This window comes from Gopherus flavomarginatus, chromosome 4, assembly GCF_025201925.1.
Source record: "Gopherus flavomarginatus isolate rGopFla2 chromosome 4, rGopFla2.mat.asm, whole genome shotgun sequence".
NCBI classification, from domain to species: domain Eukaryota; kingdom Metazoa; phylum Chordata; order Testudines; family Testudinidae; genus Gopherus; species Gopherus flavomarginatus.
This window is the reverse complement of record NC_066620.1, coordinates 120969245-120985230: the sequence shown is the minus strand read 5'-3', so window position 1 is coordinate 120985230 and position 15986 is coordinate 120969245. Positions and strand designations below refer to the sequence as shown.

Genomic DNA, 15986 nt, shown 5'->3' with positions numbered 1-15986 from the left:
ATACCCCTAACTAAAACTTGGGCCAGGGGGCTGCCGGTGCTTGGGGAGGGGAGGGCAGGGGAGTGGCCTGGGAATCCTACTGGTGCTGGGGGGTGTGGGGGCAGGCGGTGGCACACAGCCTGGGACCCCAGCTGGTGTTGGGGGACAGGGACAGGCAGCAGCCTGGGACCCTCACTGGTGCTGGGGGAGGGGGGGCGGCGCAGCCTGGGAAGGTTGGCAGTGCTGGCAGGCTCTCTACCCAGCTCTGACCAGCTTGTCCCTGCAGCTCCTAGGGAGATTCTTAGGCGGGGGCTCCATGCACTGCTCTCACCACAAGCGCCAGCTCTGCACCTCCTGTTAGCCAGGAACTGCAGCCAATGGGAGCTGCAGGGGCAGTGCCTGCGGGCAGTGCACGGAGTTTCCTGGCCCCTCCACCTAGGAGCTGCAGGGACATGCCAATGGAAGCCGTGGAACCCCCACCCCACGTAAACACCATCCTGCACCCCAGCCCCCTGCCCCAGCCTTAAGCCCCCTTCCACACACCCAAACTTCAGCTGCTCGCCCAGGGGCTGCCCGGCACTTGGGCAGCGCCTGAGCGAGGAACGGCTGCTGCAGAAGTCATGGAGATCACGGAAAGTCACAGAATCTGTGACTTCCGTGACCTCAGTGACAGACATGCAGCCTTACTCATGGGTACTGTATTCACTTCCAATCTCTGCCTCCTTCCCATGCCCATCAAGCAAGACACCTTTATATGGAATCAAGGTCTCATGTATGTATTGCCTCTGATCTCTCTAATACCCAGAGTGATATGGAAAGTCAGACAGGAAGTAGTTACGCTGATCCTGAAAGCCAGAATTGCCTTGGCAAGTTAGGAGCTAATGGCTCTCCTCCAAATGTCCACTCAGCCTTCAGCTTCAGGTTGTCCAGGCATAAAATTCACAGAATCATAGGACTGGAAGGGACCTCGAGAGGTCATCTAGTCCAGTCCTCTGCACTCATGGCAGCACTAAGTATTATCTAGACCATTCCTGATAGGTGTTTGTCTAACCTGCTCTTAAAAATCTCCAATGAAGGAGATTCCACAATTTATTCCACTGCTTAACTAGCCTGACAGTTAGGAAGTTTTTCCTGTTGTCCAACCTAAGCCTCCCTTGCTGCAATTTGAGCCCGTTGCTTCTTGTCTTGTCCTCAGCAGTTAAGAAAAACAATTTTCCTCCCTCCTTCTTGTAACAACCTTTTATGTACTTGAAAACAGTTATCATGTCCCCTCTCAGTCTTCTCTTTTCCAGACTAAACAAACCCATTTTTTTCAATCTTCCCTCATAGGTCATGTTTTCTCGACCTTTAATCATTTTGTCGCTCTTCTCTGGATTCTCTCCATTTTGTCCACATCCCTCCTGAAATGTGGTGCCCAGAACTGGACATAATACTCCAGTTGAATCATATATACTGTTCAGTCATATTTAGCTTGTGGTCCACTATGACCCCCAGATCCCTTTCCGCAGTACTCCTTCCTAGGCAGTCATTTCCCATTTTGTGTGTGTGCAACTGATTGTTCCTTCCTACGTGGAGTACTTTGCATTTGTCATTATTGAATTTAATTTTATTTACTTCAGACCATTTTTCCAATTTGTCCATATCATTTTGAATTTTAATCCTATCCTCCAAAGCGCTTGCAACTCCTCCCAGCTTGGTAATGTCTGCAAACTTTATAAGTGTACTCTCTATGCCATTATCTAAATCATTGATGAAGATATTGAACAGAACCGGACATAGTACTGATCCCTGCGGGACCCCACTCATTATGTCCTTCTATGCATAATATTGCAGAACAAAGATCAAATTCCTAATCCCAAACCCTGGAGGTAAGCTTGTTAAGTGCTACTCAGAGAGACTTCACTATAGATACAAGGAAAATCCAATTGGAAAATCAGGAAGTTCTCCACAAGAAAAACTTAGACCTCAAAGTGGAAAAGATTTTCAGTTTAATCATGTCAAGATAACCTTAATCATTGGAGGCTCCTTTTCCTAAGATCCTTGATTACATCCTGCATCTTTGGACTCTGTCAGTTCCGTTTAAGTCCACCTTGCAGAGATTTTGGCACGCTACTCTCACATCCAGCCATACTCAGTTTTTTCCCACCCTACTGTAACCTGATTTTTAAAAGGATTGCTTCACACTTATGAATCAATTAGCGGGAGCCCATTCTATGTGGGATCTTAATGTTGCCCTTTCAGGTCTTATTCTTTCTGGATGGTGTCTAGACCTTATTCTCGTGACTGACTTTTTGGTCACCATTATGTCAGTCACAAGGGTCAGCGAATTTAAGCTCTCCTCCTTGTTGGAATTCCCTCAGAGACCTCTTTCACTCAGCTTCCCAAGAACTCAATTCAGCTCTGGACTTCATCACTCATGCATCTTTATTTAGCATACAGCAAAGCTACACTAAGTTGATCAGACTCAGACATAGGAGGTGGTTGCAGGGTACTTCACAGATCCAAAGTTACACAGAAACTCTCTTCCTTTTGTATACATTTGCACATCTCATTAAATTTACTGTACATTGCATCACATGTTTTAGGATTGGCTTGGTTACTTTGCAAGAACCAATTCCCATACAGCATCCTTAGTCTACACACTATCTATGTACGACTTTACCTCATCCTTTGCTTTCCTGACACATCTTGTCCATTTTTATATGTTCTTTGTAAATGGTTCCTTAGATGTTTCCTCTTATGTTAGCTAGCTCAGACATTCTGTCTCTTAGTATATTGACCCATTTACCTGTCTTAGTTAGCAAAAACATTCTGTTTTCAGCCTGCTGATCTATTTACCTGCCTAATCTTGTCTTGTAAGAATTGAGGCCTCTATGGTCAATTATTCATGCCAAGCCAGGCATACAACACTCCTTACACAAATTACAACAGAGACCTCATTCCAAGTTTATTCACAACATTGTTTCAGATTTTCACTTAAATTAATCTATTTATCTCTTCATTTTCTTTCCAAAACCAAAAATTGTGCTTCTAAAGAATGAGCCATTTCTTCCCAGAGAATATTTAAATTGATTATATTTAAATTTCAATATTTTATCACATGGCTAATAACACTCGTTCCTTCAAATATCAAAGCTTATTCCACTAGAACTCAGGCTGCCTCTGAGATCTGCAAGGCAGCCACTAGGAATAATCTCCTTGACCTGGCCACAAAATCAGATGACAGATTTGGACGGGTATTGTTAACATGACAGTTTAGGTAGTGGCAGCTAGGTCTCCTTAGTAACTGAGGGGATGGCAGCTGCTTAAACAGATGTGAAGGTACTAGATAAATAATTATTAGTTTTTTTACATTTTCATTGCCAGTGTGTTAGTTTTTAAAAGAAAAATATTTTAGCATCTGACAATATTTGCAGCAAGTTAGTAAGAATTTCCAGATATGTAAGATAAATCTTGGCTAAACTTACTTGACTGACTCCCTTAAAAAGGACTCAAGAGTTTTTTCTCCAAATCCAGTTATGTAGTTTATTTTTACCTTCTATAGAAACAAAATCAGCTCTTCTCAAGTAGTGTCCCTATGGGTGCTCTACTGTAGGTGTGTTTGTGTTCCTGCACTGCTGATTGGAGAACTTTGGTAGCTGTGTCCATTAGACCCACACACGTGCAGTCTCTCCTTGTGCTGCACCACAAAGCTAGCCAGCGCACGCAGGCTAACCTCCCTTAGTTCCTTCTCAACTGCCCCAGCTAGAGACAGAGGCATTAGCAGTCCATGAAGACTATTGTTTAATTTTACATACCTATATTTAGTCTCCTAGTTATAGTTCTAGTCTTAGTATTCTTCTCCTTCTCCTTATTTTACCCTTGGAAATAAAAACAACCCCTCACCCCAAAGCTTTAATTTCTTTCCCACTTTTTCTCCCCATTGGGGACCCTTTTCCCCAACAGGATATGCCCATCCGCCAGGCTTCAAAAAATGCCTTACTTGTAAAGAGGCGATCCTAAGTGCAGCAAGTACTCAGTGTATTTGCTGCCTCAGGGAAGAGTGCTTATCATGGCGGGCCGCGTACCAAAGGTTGCCAATCCCTGGGCTACTGCTTGGTTCCAATACCTAGAAAGCTCCTGTTCAAGAGGTAGAAGAGGTTCTATTACACAGTAGAAAGTCCTCAACATGACGTAACTTACCTGCAGTAATACTCCAGGTTACAGATTTGGTGCATGTCCCAATAAATCTCCCCAACATCCGCGAATCTTCCACATTATTCTTTGACCCTAAAAAAGTCCCGTCTATCTCTAAGCTCTCTTAGGGTCCGCCTAGAGGCTATAACAGCTTTCCACCAACCTGTAGAAGGGTACTCCGTGCTGTCACACCCAACCACTCAGAGGTTCCTCAAGGGTATAGAAAACTCTTCCCTCAACCTGTAATTGCCAGGATTACCTCTGGAGCCTTTTTTTAAAATCAGCATTACCTTAGCTACCCTCCAGTCATCTGGTAGAGGCTGATTTAAGTGATGGATTACATACCAAAGTTAGTAGCTTTGCAATTTCATATTGGAGTTTCTTCAGAAAACTCTTGGGTGAATACCATCTAGTCCTTGTGACTGATTACTGTTTAATTTATCCATTTGTTCCAAAACCACCTCTGTTGACACCTCAATCTTCAAACAGTTCCTCAGATTTGTCACCTAAAAAATGGCTCAGGTATGTAAAGACCAATGCAAAGAATTCATTTAGTTTCTCCCCTCAACATCCTTGTCTTCCTTGAGTGATCCTTTAGCACCTTCATTGTCCAGTGGCTCCACTGATTGTTTGGCAGGCTTCCTGCTTCTGATGTATTTTAAAAAAAAATTGCTGTTGGTTTTTGAGATTTTTGCTAGTTAGTCTTCAAAATCTTTTTTCTAAAATGTATGTAAGTGTAATATTTCAAAAGTTATGTATCTATATTGAAAATTATGTTCTTAAGGTAAGCCAGGCCACCAGGAGCGACGTGCCTTGGACAGGTTCTATCAGGCAAGGAGTAATAGAAACTTTTCTTTCTGTGTATTGTCTGCTTCACAATGGAAGCCTAGTTGTGTTGAGCCTGATGCTAATGAAGAGTCTGTGAAATCATGAGAGAAAATCTGTGTGAAAAAAATGAAACAACAAAGGGGTATCCTGTTTATGAGTAAAGACTTTTGGGGAATAACTGGGGCTTACTGAGGTACACCCTGGATTCTTCACTGAGGAATGAACTGTCAGTGTCTTCTGTCTTATGAAAGGAGGGTTATAGCCAACCTGGCTGGAAAATGCTGAGACGACTTTGGGTGAGCTAAACTTCATTAGACAGGAAAATATCTTGTTAATTAATCCTAGGCTGTAGAATGTGTGGTATGATTTTTTTTTTAAACAGGTAACCAGTTGTTTCCAATACTTTTACTTATGACCTTCTCAAATCTATTTTTTGTTAAATACTCATATTTGTTTTCACTATAAACATATCTAAGTGCTGTGTGTTAAGAGGAGATGTGACCTAAGGTGTAACGGGTAAACTGTGGGTACTGTTCCTTTTGGGAACAGCAAATCTCTGAATTATCTGAGTGTCTATTGGACTAGGAGCTGGACAGTCCAGGGAAATGCTCAGAGGGCTCCGGTTTTGGAGAGTGCCTGTCACTAACCTGCAGAGGTTATAGTGGAGCCTGCATAGGCTAAGAAGGGAGTGCTTGCATTACCTGTGGCCAGTGGAGTCAGGGAGCTGATGCATGGCAGGCACAGGCAATGCTTCCTCATGCTAAGAACAGGTGATAGTGAATTCGTTCATAACCCTGGGGGCTCCTGGGAAGCATCACAACAATCTTACTTCATTGTAATATATTTTGATCTAGTTGTGCTTTTATGATGTATTTCAGGAGAGAGCCCTCAGGGAAGAGAGTTATATATCTCAGTCTTCCAGCTTTACTCAACTTCTCAAAGTGAAAGACCAAGAAGAGCATCTGAAACATAAGATCAAGATGCACCAAGAGCTCTTGCAGCAGGAAAAAAAAAACTTGCAGGAACTTACAGAAAAGGTTGTCTGTGACTACACTGACTTTCTAAATGTATCTTCATTGTTCGCCTAAAGATAAGGAATCATATTCTTTGCTATTAGATTCATTTGTTAAGAAGAGGTATACTCCACTTTGTGCTTACAGGACATGATCCAGCTCCCATTGAAGTCAACAGGAGTCTCTTCATTTATTTCAATGGGAAATGGAACAGATCCATAGTGCTCTGCCTTACTAATTGAAGGAAGGCCTAGTGGTAAGATTTATTTTTTTCCATTTATGGTACTGCCCACCCAGCACCATGAATCAAAAGTGTACTGGTTCGTTCTGTGTGGAGCTATTTTATTTATTATTCAGACATCACAGGCCTCCAGAACCCATGACTCCAGACTCTCTCTTATGATCTGAAGTTGAGTCATTTCTTCATGGCTGACTTTGCCATTCTGGAGTCACTGTGTTTTATCCCAGTTTTCCTGTGACTCCTGCTATATGCAGCTGCCATCACAACACTTTCCACTTTTCAGAAAGACAGATTATGCAGACATCTCCAGGGGTGCTGTCACTGGCTTTTTGTTCAGCCAGTTGGGGGGATTTGCCTTGAAGTAATAGCACCCTTTCTTTTTTTTCCCCTCAGATGCTGGTGTTCTTATGTGATCACATAATAAGTCATTAATACAAAATAACCAAGTCCCTGCATTGAATCTTCTTTATAGCTCTGAATTTTCATTAATTATAGCTAAGGCTACATTTTAATCATGGGTATTTTTAGTACAAGTCATGGACGGGTCATGCTCAGTAAACAGAAATTTACAGCCTGTGACCTGTCCATGACTTTTACTATATACCCCTAACTTAACCTGGGGCTAGGGGGCTGCGGGTGCTCTGAGGAGGCGGGCTGGGGGGCACAGCCTAGGACCCCCGCCGGTGCTGGGGAGGGAGGGTTGGCGGGGCTGGCAGGCTCCCTACTTGGCTCAAACCGGCATGAACCTGCGGCTCGTAGGGGGAGGGGTGTCCAGGGGGCTCTACGCGCTGCTTCTGCCACAAGCATCGGCTCCACAGCTCCCATTGTCCGGGAACTGCCAATGGGAGCTGCAGGGGTGGCTCCTGCAGGCATGGGCAGGGCACGGAGCCTCCTGACCCTTCCACCTAGGAGCTGCAAGGACATATTGGTGGGAGACCCCCCCAAGTAAGCGCTACCCTGTACCCTAACCCCACACCCCAGCCCTGAGCCCCTTCCCACATACCCAAATTGCTGCTGCTGGCCCAGGAGCTGCCCGGCTCAGGCAGCCCCTGGGCCAGCACCGGCTGCTGCAGAAGTGACGGAGGTCACAGAATCCATGACTTCCGTGACACACACAGCCTTAGTTATAGCTCTTGAAGAAAATCAGTGTTGATTTATTATTGGTGCAGCTAATGGCATTATGAGAACTGCTCCCTGCTATAATGAGGGTAACAACAAATACCACTTCTAAGGAAGCTTTGAATATAACTTAAAAAGTCTTTAGTCCTTTTGATATATTATTATTATTATTTATTATTATCATAGTACCTAGTCATAGACCAAGTCCCCATTGTGCTAGGTACTGTACAAACACAAAATAAAAAGGAGGTATAGCAGCTCTCTGGGGACCCTAAGGGTATGTCTACACAGTTGCTGGGAGCAAGTCTTGCAGCCTGGGTTGACAGTCTCATGCTAGAGGGGCTCAAGCGAGCATACTAAAAATAGCTGCATAGATATTGCTTTGACATTCAAGCTTGAGCTCAGGCTCTGAAGCCCACATCCCTTCAGAGTCAGTGCTCCAGCATGAGCTGGAACGTCTATCTGCATTGCTATTTTTAGCATGGTAGTGTGGCTCCTCTAGCACAAGTCTGTAGACTCAGACTGCAAGATTTGCTCCCAGCAGTTATGTAGGCAGCCCCTAAGTGTCTCAGCTGGATACCCTGCAGCAAGTTGTGTGAGCACAGAAACAGAGCTCTGATAACTGGCTAAACTGGTCCTGAGTTTGGTAATTAGTTGACAAATAAACCTACTACTGCAAAGTAATTGTCATGTATAAAACCAAGCTGGAATGGGAAAGTAGTTCTGGATTCTCACGCCCCAGTCCAGCAGAACACAGACTTGGCACGGAGATGATGGGTTTTTTTGGTAAAGAGGTTGTAAGCTGTAGTTAGTTTAACATTCTGTTTAATTTGTAGTTCACCATAAACAGTGCTCCTAAAAGGTGGTCACAGACTGAAAGTAACATTTGCTGATGCTGGCTGCATGTTGGTAGGTGCATAATGAGAAAAACGATGTCTTTAGGTCTCAGAAGTGAGCAAGACCAAACTTTGACTGCAGATGGCTGATCCCAGAGAGCGATCCCAAGCTCAGAAATCAGCATCACTCTTTACTTTGGAAATTGATTTTTTTTTTAGATAAACAAACTATGGAAGTAGTGTAATCCCAAGTGTTCCAAAAGCTTACATAACAGGAAGCATTTCTGTAGGCACTCACTTGTATTTGAAATTGAAAAATATTCCAGCTTGTGTGTGCTTGTGCGTGTACATAGTTAGCATACATATACATTTTTGTCTTTTATGAGCTTGACCCTGGCTTGTTATTTTCACAGATTCATATTTTGGAACAAGGAAGCCCATCTCTTGACTTAAATGTAGCAACAATATTTAGTCGAATAGCTGAAATGAAGGGTATGCTGGACAAAGAGGAACAGGATAATATTGAACTACAAAGAGATAAAGCTTTGTTGGTAGATCTTGTATCTAGTTTACAAAACCAGGTAAATTGCTTTATCTGATCTATATGATGAAATCAGGCACCTTAAAATAAACATAGGGCCCAATCTAACTTTCACTGAAGTGAGTAGTAGACTGATGAACTGATTCAGTGCATTCCCACTGCCCCGATAGGTAGGCCCTACTAAATTCGTGGCCATGAAAAACGCCATGAAAAAACATGAAATCTATTGTTTTGTGTGCTTTTACCCTATATTATACAGATTTCACAGGGATGACCTGAGTTTCTCAAACTGGGGGTCCTGATCCAAAAGAGAGTTGCAGGGGGGTCACGAGGTTATATTTGGGGGGTTGCACTATTGCCACCCTTACTTCTGCACTGCCCTCAGACTTGGGTGGCTGGAGAATGGCAGCTGTTGGTCAGATGCCCAGCTCTAAAGGCAGTGCCCCACCAGCAGCAGCAATGCAGACATAAGGGTGGCAATACTATACTATGCCATCCTTACTTCTGCACTGCCTTGAGAGCTGGGTGGCCACAGAGTGGTGGCTGCTGAGGACCCAGCTCCAGAGGCAGTGCAGAAGGGTGGCAACTGGAAGTGCTAATAAATAAATACAACTATGACATCGTTGGCATCACTGAAACTTGGTGGGATAATACACATGATTGGAATGTTGGTGTGGATGGGAACAGCTTGCTCAGGAAGGATAGACGGGAAAAAGGGAGGAGGTGTTGCCTTATATATTAAAAATGTACACATTTGGATTGAGGTGGAGATGGACATAGGAGACGGAAGTGTTGAGAGTCTCTGGGTTAGGCTAAAAGGGGTAAAAAACAAGGGTGATGTCGTGCTAGGAGTCTACTACAGGCCACCTAACCAGGTGGAAGAGGTGGATGAGGCTTTTTTTAAACAACTAACAAAATCATCCAAAGCCCAAGATTTGGTGGTGATGGGGGACTTCAACGATCCAGATATATGTTGGGAAAATAACACCGCGAGGCACAGACTATCCAATAAGTTCTTGGACTGCATTGCAGACAACTTTTTATTTCAGAAGGTTGAAAAAGCTACTGGGGGGAAGCTGTTCTAGACTTGATTTTAACAAATAGGGAGGAACTCATTGAGAATTTGAAAGTAGAAGGCAGCTTGGGTGAAAATGATCATGAAATCATAGAGTTTGCAATTCTAAGGAAGGATAGACGGGAGTACAGCAAAACAGAGACAGTGGATTTCAGGAAGGCAGATTTTGGTAAGCTCAGAGAGCTGATAGGTAAGGTCCCATGGGAATCAAGACTGAGGGGAAAAACAACTGAGGAGAGTTGGCAGTTTTTCAAAGGGACACTACTAAGGGCCCAAAAGCAAGCTATTCCGCTGGGTAGGAAAGATAGAAAATGTGGCAAAAGACCACTTTGGCTTAACCATGAGATCTTGCATGACCTACAAAATAAAAAGGAGTCATATAAAAAATGGAAACTAGGTCAGATTACGAAGGATGAATATAAGCAAACAACACAGGAATGCAGGGGGAAGATTAGAAAGGCAAAGGCACAAAATGAGCTCAAACTAGCTATGGGAATAAAGGGAAACAAGAAGACTTTTTATCAATACATTAGAAGCAAGAGGAAGACCAAGGACAGGGTAGGCCCACTGCTCAGTGAGGAGGGAGAAACAGTAACAGGAAACCTGGAAATGGCAGAGATGCTTAATGACTTCTTTGTTTCGGTCTTCACTGAGAAGTCTGAAGGAATGCCTAACATTGTGAATGCTTATGGGAATGGGGTAGGTTTAGAAGATAAAATAAAAAAAGAACAAGTAAAAAATCACTTAGAAAAGTTAGATGCCTGCAAGTTACCAGGGCCTGATGAAATGCATCCTAGAATACTCAAGGAGCTAATAGAAGAGGTATCTGAGCCTCTAGCTATTATCTTTGGAAAATCATGGGAGAAGGGAGAGATTCCAGAAGACTAGAAAAGGGCAAATATAGTGCCCATTTATAAAAAGGGAAATAAAAACAACCCAGGAAACTACAGACCAGTTAGTTTAACTTCTGTGCCAGGGAAGATAATGGAGCAAGTAATTAAGGAAATCATCTGCAAACACTTGGAAGGTGGTAAGGTGATAGGGAATAGCCAGCATGGATTTGTAAAGAACAAATCGTGTCAAACCAATCTGATAGCTTTCTTTGATAGGATAATGAGTCTTGTGGATAAGGGAGAAGCGGTGGATGTGGTATACCTGGACTTTAGTAAGGCATTTGATACGGTCTTGCATGATAGTCTTATCAATAAACTAGGCAAATACAGTTTAGATGGGGCTACAATAAGGTGGGTGCATAACTGGCTGGATAACCGTACTCAGAGAGTAGTTATTAATGGTTCCCAATCCTGCTGGAAAGGTATAACAAGTGGGGTTCCGCAGGGGTCTGTTTTGGCACTGACTCTGTTCAGTATCTTCATCAACAACTTAGATGTTGGCATAGAAGGTACGCTTATTAAGTTTGCAGATGATATCAAACTGGGAGGGATTGCAACTGCTTTGGAGGATAGAGTCATAATTCAAAATGATCTGGACAAATTGGAGAAATGGTCTGAGGTAAACCAGATGAAGTTTAATAAAGACAAATACAAAGTGCTCCAGTTAGGAAGGAACAATCAGTTTCACATATACAGAACGGGAAGATACTGTCTAGGAGGGAGTACGGCGGAAAGGGATCTAGGGGTTATAGTGGACCACAAGCTAAATATGAGTCAACAGTGTGATGTTGTTGCAAAAAAAGCAAACGTGATTCTGGGATGCATTAACAGGTGTGTTGTGAGCAAGACACGAGAAGTCATTCTTCCGCTTTACTCTGCGCTGGTTAGGCCTCAACTGGAGTATTGTGTCCAGTTCTGGGCACCGCATTTCAAGAAAGATGTGGAGAAATTGGAGAGGGTCCAGAGAAGAGCAAGAATGATTAAAGGTCTTGAGAACATGACCTACGAAGGAAGGCTGAAAGAATTGGGTTTGTTTAGTTTAGAAAAGAGAAGACAGAGAGGGGACATGATAGCAGTTTTCAGGTATCTAAAAGGGTGTCATCAGGAGGAGGGAGAAAACTTGTTCACCTTAGCCTCTAATGATAGAACAAGAAGCAATGGGCTTAAACTGCAGCAGGGGAGATTTAGGTTGGACATTAGGAAAAATTTCTTAACTGTCAGGGTGCTTAAACACTGGAATAAATTGCCTAGGGAGGTTGTGGAATCTCCATCTCTGGAGATATTTAAGAGTAGGTTAGATAGATGTCTGTCAGGGATGGTCTAGACAGTATTTGGTCCTGCCATGAGGGCAGGGGACTGGACTCAATGACCTCTCGAGGTCCCTTCCAGTCCTAAAGTCTATGAATCTATGAAACACATACCATACCATCCTTACTTCTGCACTGCTGCTGGTGGTGGCTCAACCTTCAGAGCTGGGCTCCCGGCCAGCAGCCACCGCTCTCGAGCTTCCCAGCTCTGAAGGCAGCGCCGCCGCCATCTGCAGCGCAGAAGTAAGGGTAGCAGTAGTGCAACCCTCACCTACGTAACCTTGTGACCCTCCCCCCAACACACAACTCCTTTTTGGCTCAGGACCCCTACAAATTACAACACTGAAATTTCAGATTTTAATAGCTGAAATAATCAAATTTACTTATTAAAATCCTATGCCAGTGAAATCGATAAAAATGGACAGTGAATTTGGTAGGACCCTACTGGTAGGGCTTCTGGAAAGCCCCTGGCAGAGGTTCACACTTTCCCCTTCACTAAAACTTCAAATTAGGATGAAGTTGAAAGCCCTACTTTCCCTTTTCCTGAGGGAAATCCCCCCTAAGTTCAGAATATGGTAAATCTATCCTTTAGTATTATAATTGCATCCATTACATCAACTACTCTGTGACTGTTGTCTGTTGTAATTTGTAACATAGACATTTCCTAGGAACATGTGTTTCTTTATTTTTCAGAACTGTACTAAACACCAGATATACTTTGGATACAAAAATAAACAGCAAAAGAACTTAGAAAAAGTGAAAATGAAAACTACATTGAGTCTTTTATTCTCATTTTGAATAGTCCACTGAATATGAATGAAAGGGAGTAAATTATAAGTGTGGTGCCCTAAAGTATAACTTAATATTTTCCCAATCTCCTATTGGGAAAAAAGTAATCAAAGCATGACCTTGGCATTTCCAGCCAAAGTATGTGACTAAATATATGTCTACACAGCAAAAAAAAGAAAAAAAAGAAAAATCACAGGTAGCCCGGGCTCAGGCTGTGGGGGTGTTTCATTGCTGTATAGACTTCTGGCTCGGGCTGGAGCCTGAGCTCTCGGACACTCCCATCCTACAGGGTCTTAGAGCCTCAGCTCCACCCCGAGCCCAGAGGCCTAGACAGCAATGAAACAGCCCCACAGGCCAAGCTTCATGAGCCTGCGTCAACATGCACGGACCAGCCACGGGTTTTTCTTTGCTGTGTAGACATACCCTTGGAGTCTCTTGTCCCCCTGTTGGTGGTAGATCTAATTTTTGGCAATCCTAACAGGAGTTAAGGCTCATCTACATTCATTGTTGACTGCCATTTTGCTCATGCAGTCTCTTCATGCCTATGCTGCAGCTTCATCCTGGTATGTGATCTTTCAGCCCAGGGGACTGACAATCAGTGCTGATATTTTATTGCCATCCTTAGCGCTGTGTTGTGAACCATGCATCGCAATCCCTCAGTATTAACTGTGGGAAGTTAATGGGATTTAAGGGTACTCAGCATCCTGTAGAATCTTGCCCTTAATCTCTCTGCAGAATGGATTTAAGGTTGATCACAAATGACAAACAGAGAACCACTTAAGGCTCTCACTAAACCAAATGGTGTCATTTTAGTATACGTATCATCAGAAAAATAGCCTGTGACATGTACTAAATATCTCCAACAAAATTGAATCATTGTCTTTGATTACTCTGTGTTTTAAAAACAGAGCAATCTCAACTGCGTACATAGCTATCCAATAACACATAAGACTTTAAAAATCTTAACTCACTTGCTTTTGGTTTTGTTCTGTCTGGCCTCCTTTTTCAGCTGACAATATTTTCCCCATTATAGCTTGTTGGGAGGGACAATGAACTCTCGCAAACATCTACTAAGATGCTGCAGCTTGATCAGGATATTTCAGCACTGAAAACAAAGCATGTGCTACGTCAGTCTCTTCAGTCAGAAAAATGGCAGGAAATCTCCAAAATGGCAAGCTCAATGAGGAAACTTACCAAATCAATGACAGATGTAGCTGATAGCATGGGGAAATATTAGGCTGGGTGATGCAATTAGAGGTACTATGCTGTAGATGGAAAATTAATCCTTTAAGTACATCATGACTTTAATTTCAGTGGGCTATTCATCTTTATGATCACTTTTGTTTTTAACAGAATTGATTTCAGAGATTTAAAATGCTATGAAAATACTTGTAATGGAGCAGTTTCTTTTTCACTCTACCACATAGACATGAGATTGTCTTCATGAAGCCAATAAACAGTATTGATTTGGTTCCTTAAATGTATTTGAAATCTAGTAAGTGTAGATCTAGCTTTCGTGATTGCCAAATCTTGTAATTTTGGTCAGTAAAATGTTACTCAGTTTCTCTTTATACAGTAATGAATACGTTTTCTTGTGTGAAAAAATGAGTGATACGTGAGTGAAAAAGATTTCATCCATAATAGGACTTCATAAAAATATGAATAAAATAACCTATTTTTCAGCAGATTTAATGGATTTAGATGCATAATTCCCATTAAATTTAATCCATATCTCTTAGACAGCTTTGAAAATCTTATCCTATATTTTTTAAAAAGCAAATGTACTAATTGTGTTCTATTCAGTGAAACAGTTATATATAGAGAGGGGTTGCTCTGCTATTTCACAAATTTTTAACTATATCCTGCCATTAGTGTGTTTTGAAATTTTTAATCCAAAATATCTATTTACTTAGATTAGAGAGACAAAGTGGGTGAGGTAATAGCTTTTACTGGACCAACTTCTGTTGGTGAGAGAGACAAGCTTTCGAGCTTACACAGAGCTCCTCTTCAGGTCCTGAGATATTACCTCACCCACCTTCTCTCTAATATCCTAGGATCGACACAGCTACACCACTACTGCATATTGACTTAAATAGTACTTCTGTGCAGAGATCTACTTTTGGAAGAATGTCTCCTTGTTTGAAAAGATATGAAACACTGCAATCAATTTTTCTCACATTCAGCATACTGCTGTCACCCTTGCATAAGTAGTAAACTCTTCTGTGCAGTCAAAAGAGATGTACAAATCATAAATGGGGCTGGCTTGCTGGAAAAAATCTATTCATATTTTACAATCATTCAAATTCAAAAGCAGCAGCCTAAGCATATTAAAAGGAACGTTTTTTCAAATGTATATAAATTAAGGCTGCCTTGGGTAGATCTGGCACTTTCAAGTTTTGTCTTCAAAAAACAAAGTTGAGCTGTAATATGAAATCTGTACTTTGCAATGTTCTAAAATATTTTCCAATAAACAATCATTTTTCTTACTTATAAATGTTCATTTTAGACTATCTATAATCATTTTCATTTAGTGCCATTATTTTTTCTTAAAACTAACATATTACATGTTGTTGTTAGGTCCACAAATAAGGGTCCAAAACGTTCTTTACCTCTTATTACCTTATTTCTCTGTTAGCTTTACTCTCTCATTTTAGCCTCCAACAAGTCTAGCCTGCAATGCGCTGAGTGCTAGAGCTGGGCTGAATAACAGATTTTTCAGTTTGTTGGCAATTCCAAAATGCATAAAAAACTTGTTTCAGGTTGACCCAAAACACAATATTTTTGTTTCAATTCCTTATTTTATATTTTGGCAAACCAAAAAGTAAAAAAATTCATTTCAGGTTAAACAAAATGCTTTGACCTGAAATATATGTTTAGATTTTGAGCATTTTTAAACACTTTAATATGTTAAAATAAAATTGAAGGAAATTTCAAAATTGCAAAGTGTTTCAGTGTCACCAAATCTACTTTTTTTCCCCCCCTATTGCACAGTTCTGAGTGCCCTCAACTCCCATCGTGCTCAGGTGAGGTTCACAATAAGGAACAGTCTCTATCTAACAAATGTATATATGAGAAAGAGGCAACATCTAATTTCATTATTTTCTAGTGTCACATTAATTACGAAGAAAAAAGAAACAAGATTACCCTGTATAGTGGAGTCAGAAAATATTCTGGCATTAGCATAAACTG

The 15986-nt window shown here is 41.8% G+C and overlaps 1 protein-coding gene across 1 annotated transcript in view; it reads left to right on the top strand.

The window, feature by feature from the left end:
- Window positions 1-15260, top strand: part of LOC127049203 (golgin subfamily A member 6-like protein 1) — a 49128-nt gene extending 33868 nt beyond the window's left edge. The window contains exons 8-10 of the mRNA XM_050949760.1: window positions 5862-6020; window positions 8606-8773; window positions 13831-15260. Coding sequence (XP_050805717.1) covers window positions 5862-6020; window positions 8606-8773; window positions 13831-14034 — 531 coding nt within the window. The 3' untranslated portion in view covers window positions 14035-15260. The remainder of the gene's footprint in view (window positions 1-5861; window positions 6021-8605; window positions 8774-13830) is intronic.
- The last annotated feature ends 726 nt before the right edge of the window (window positions 15261-15986 follow it).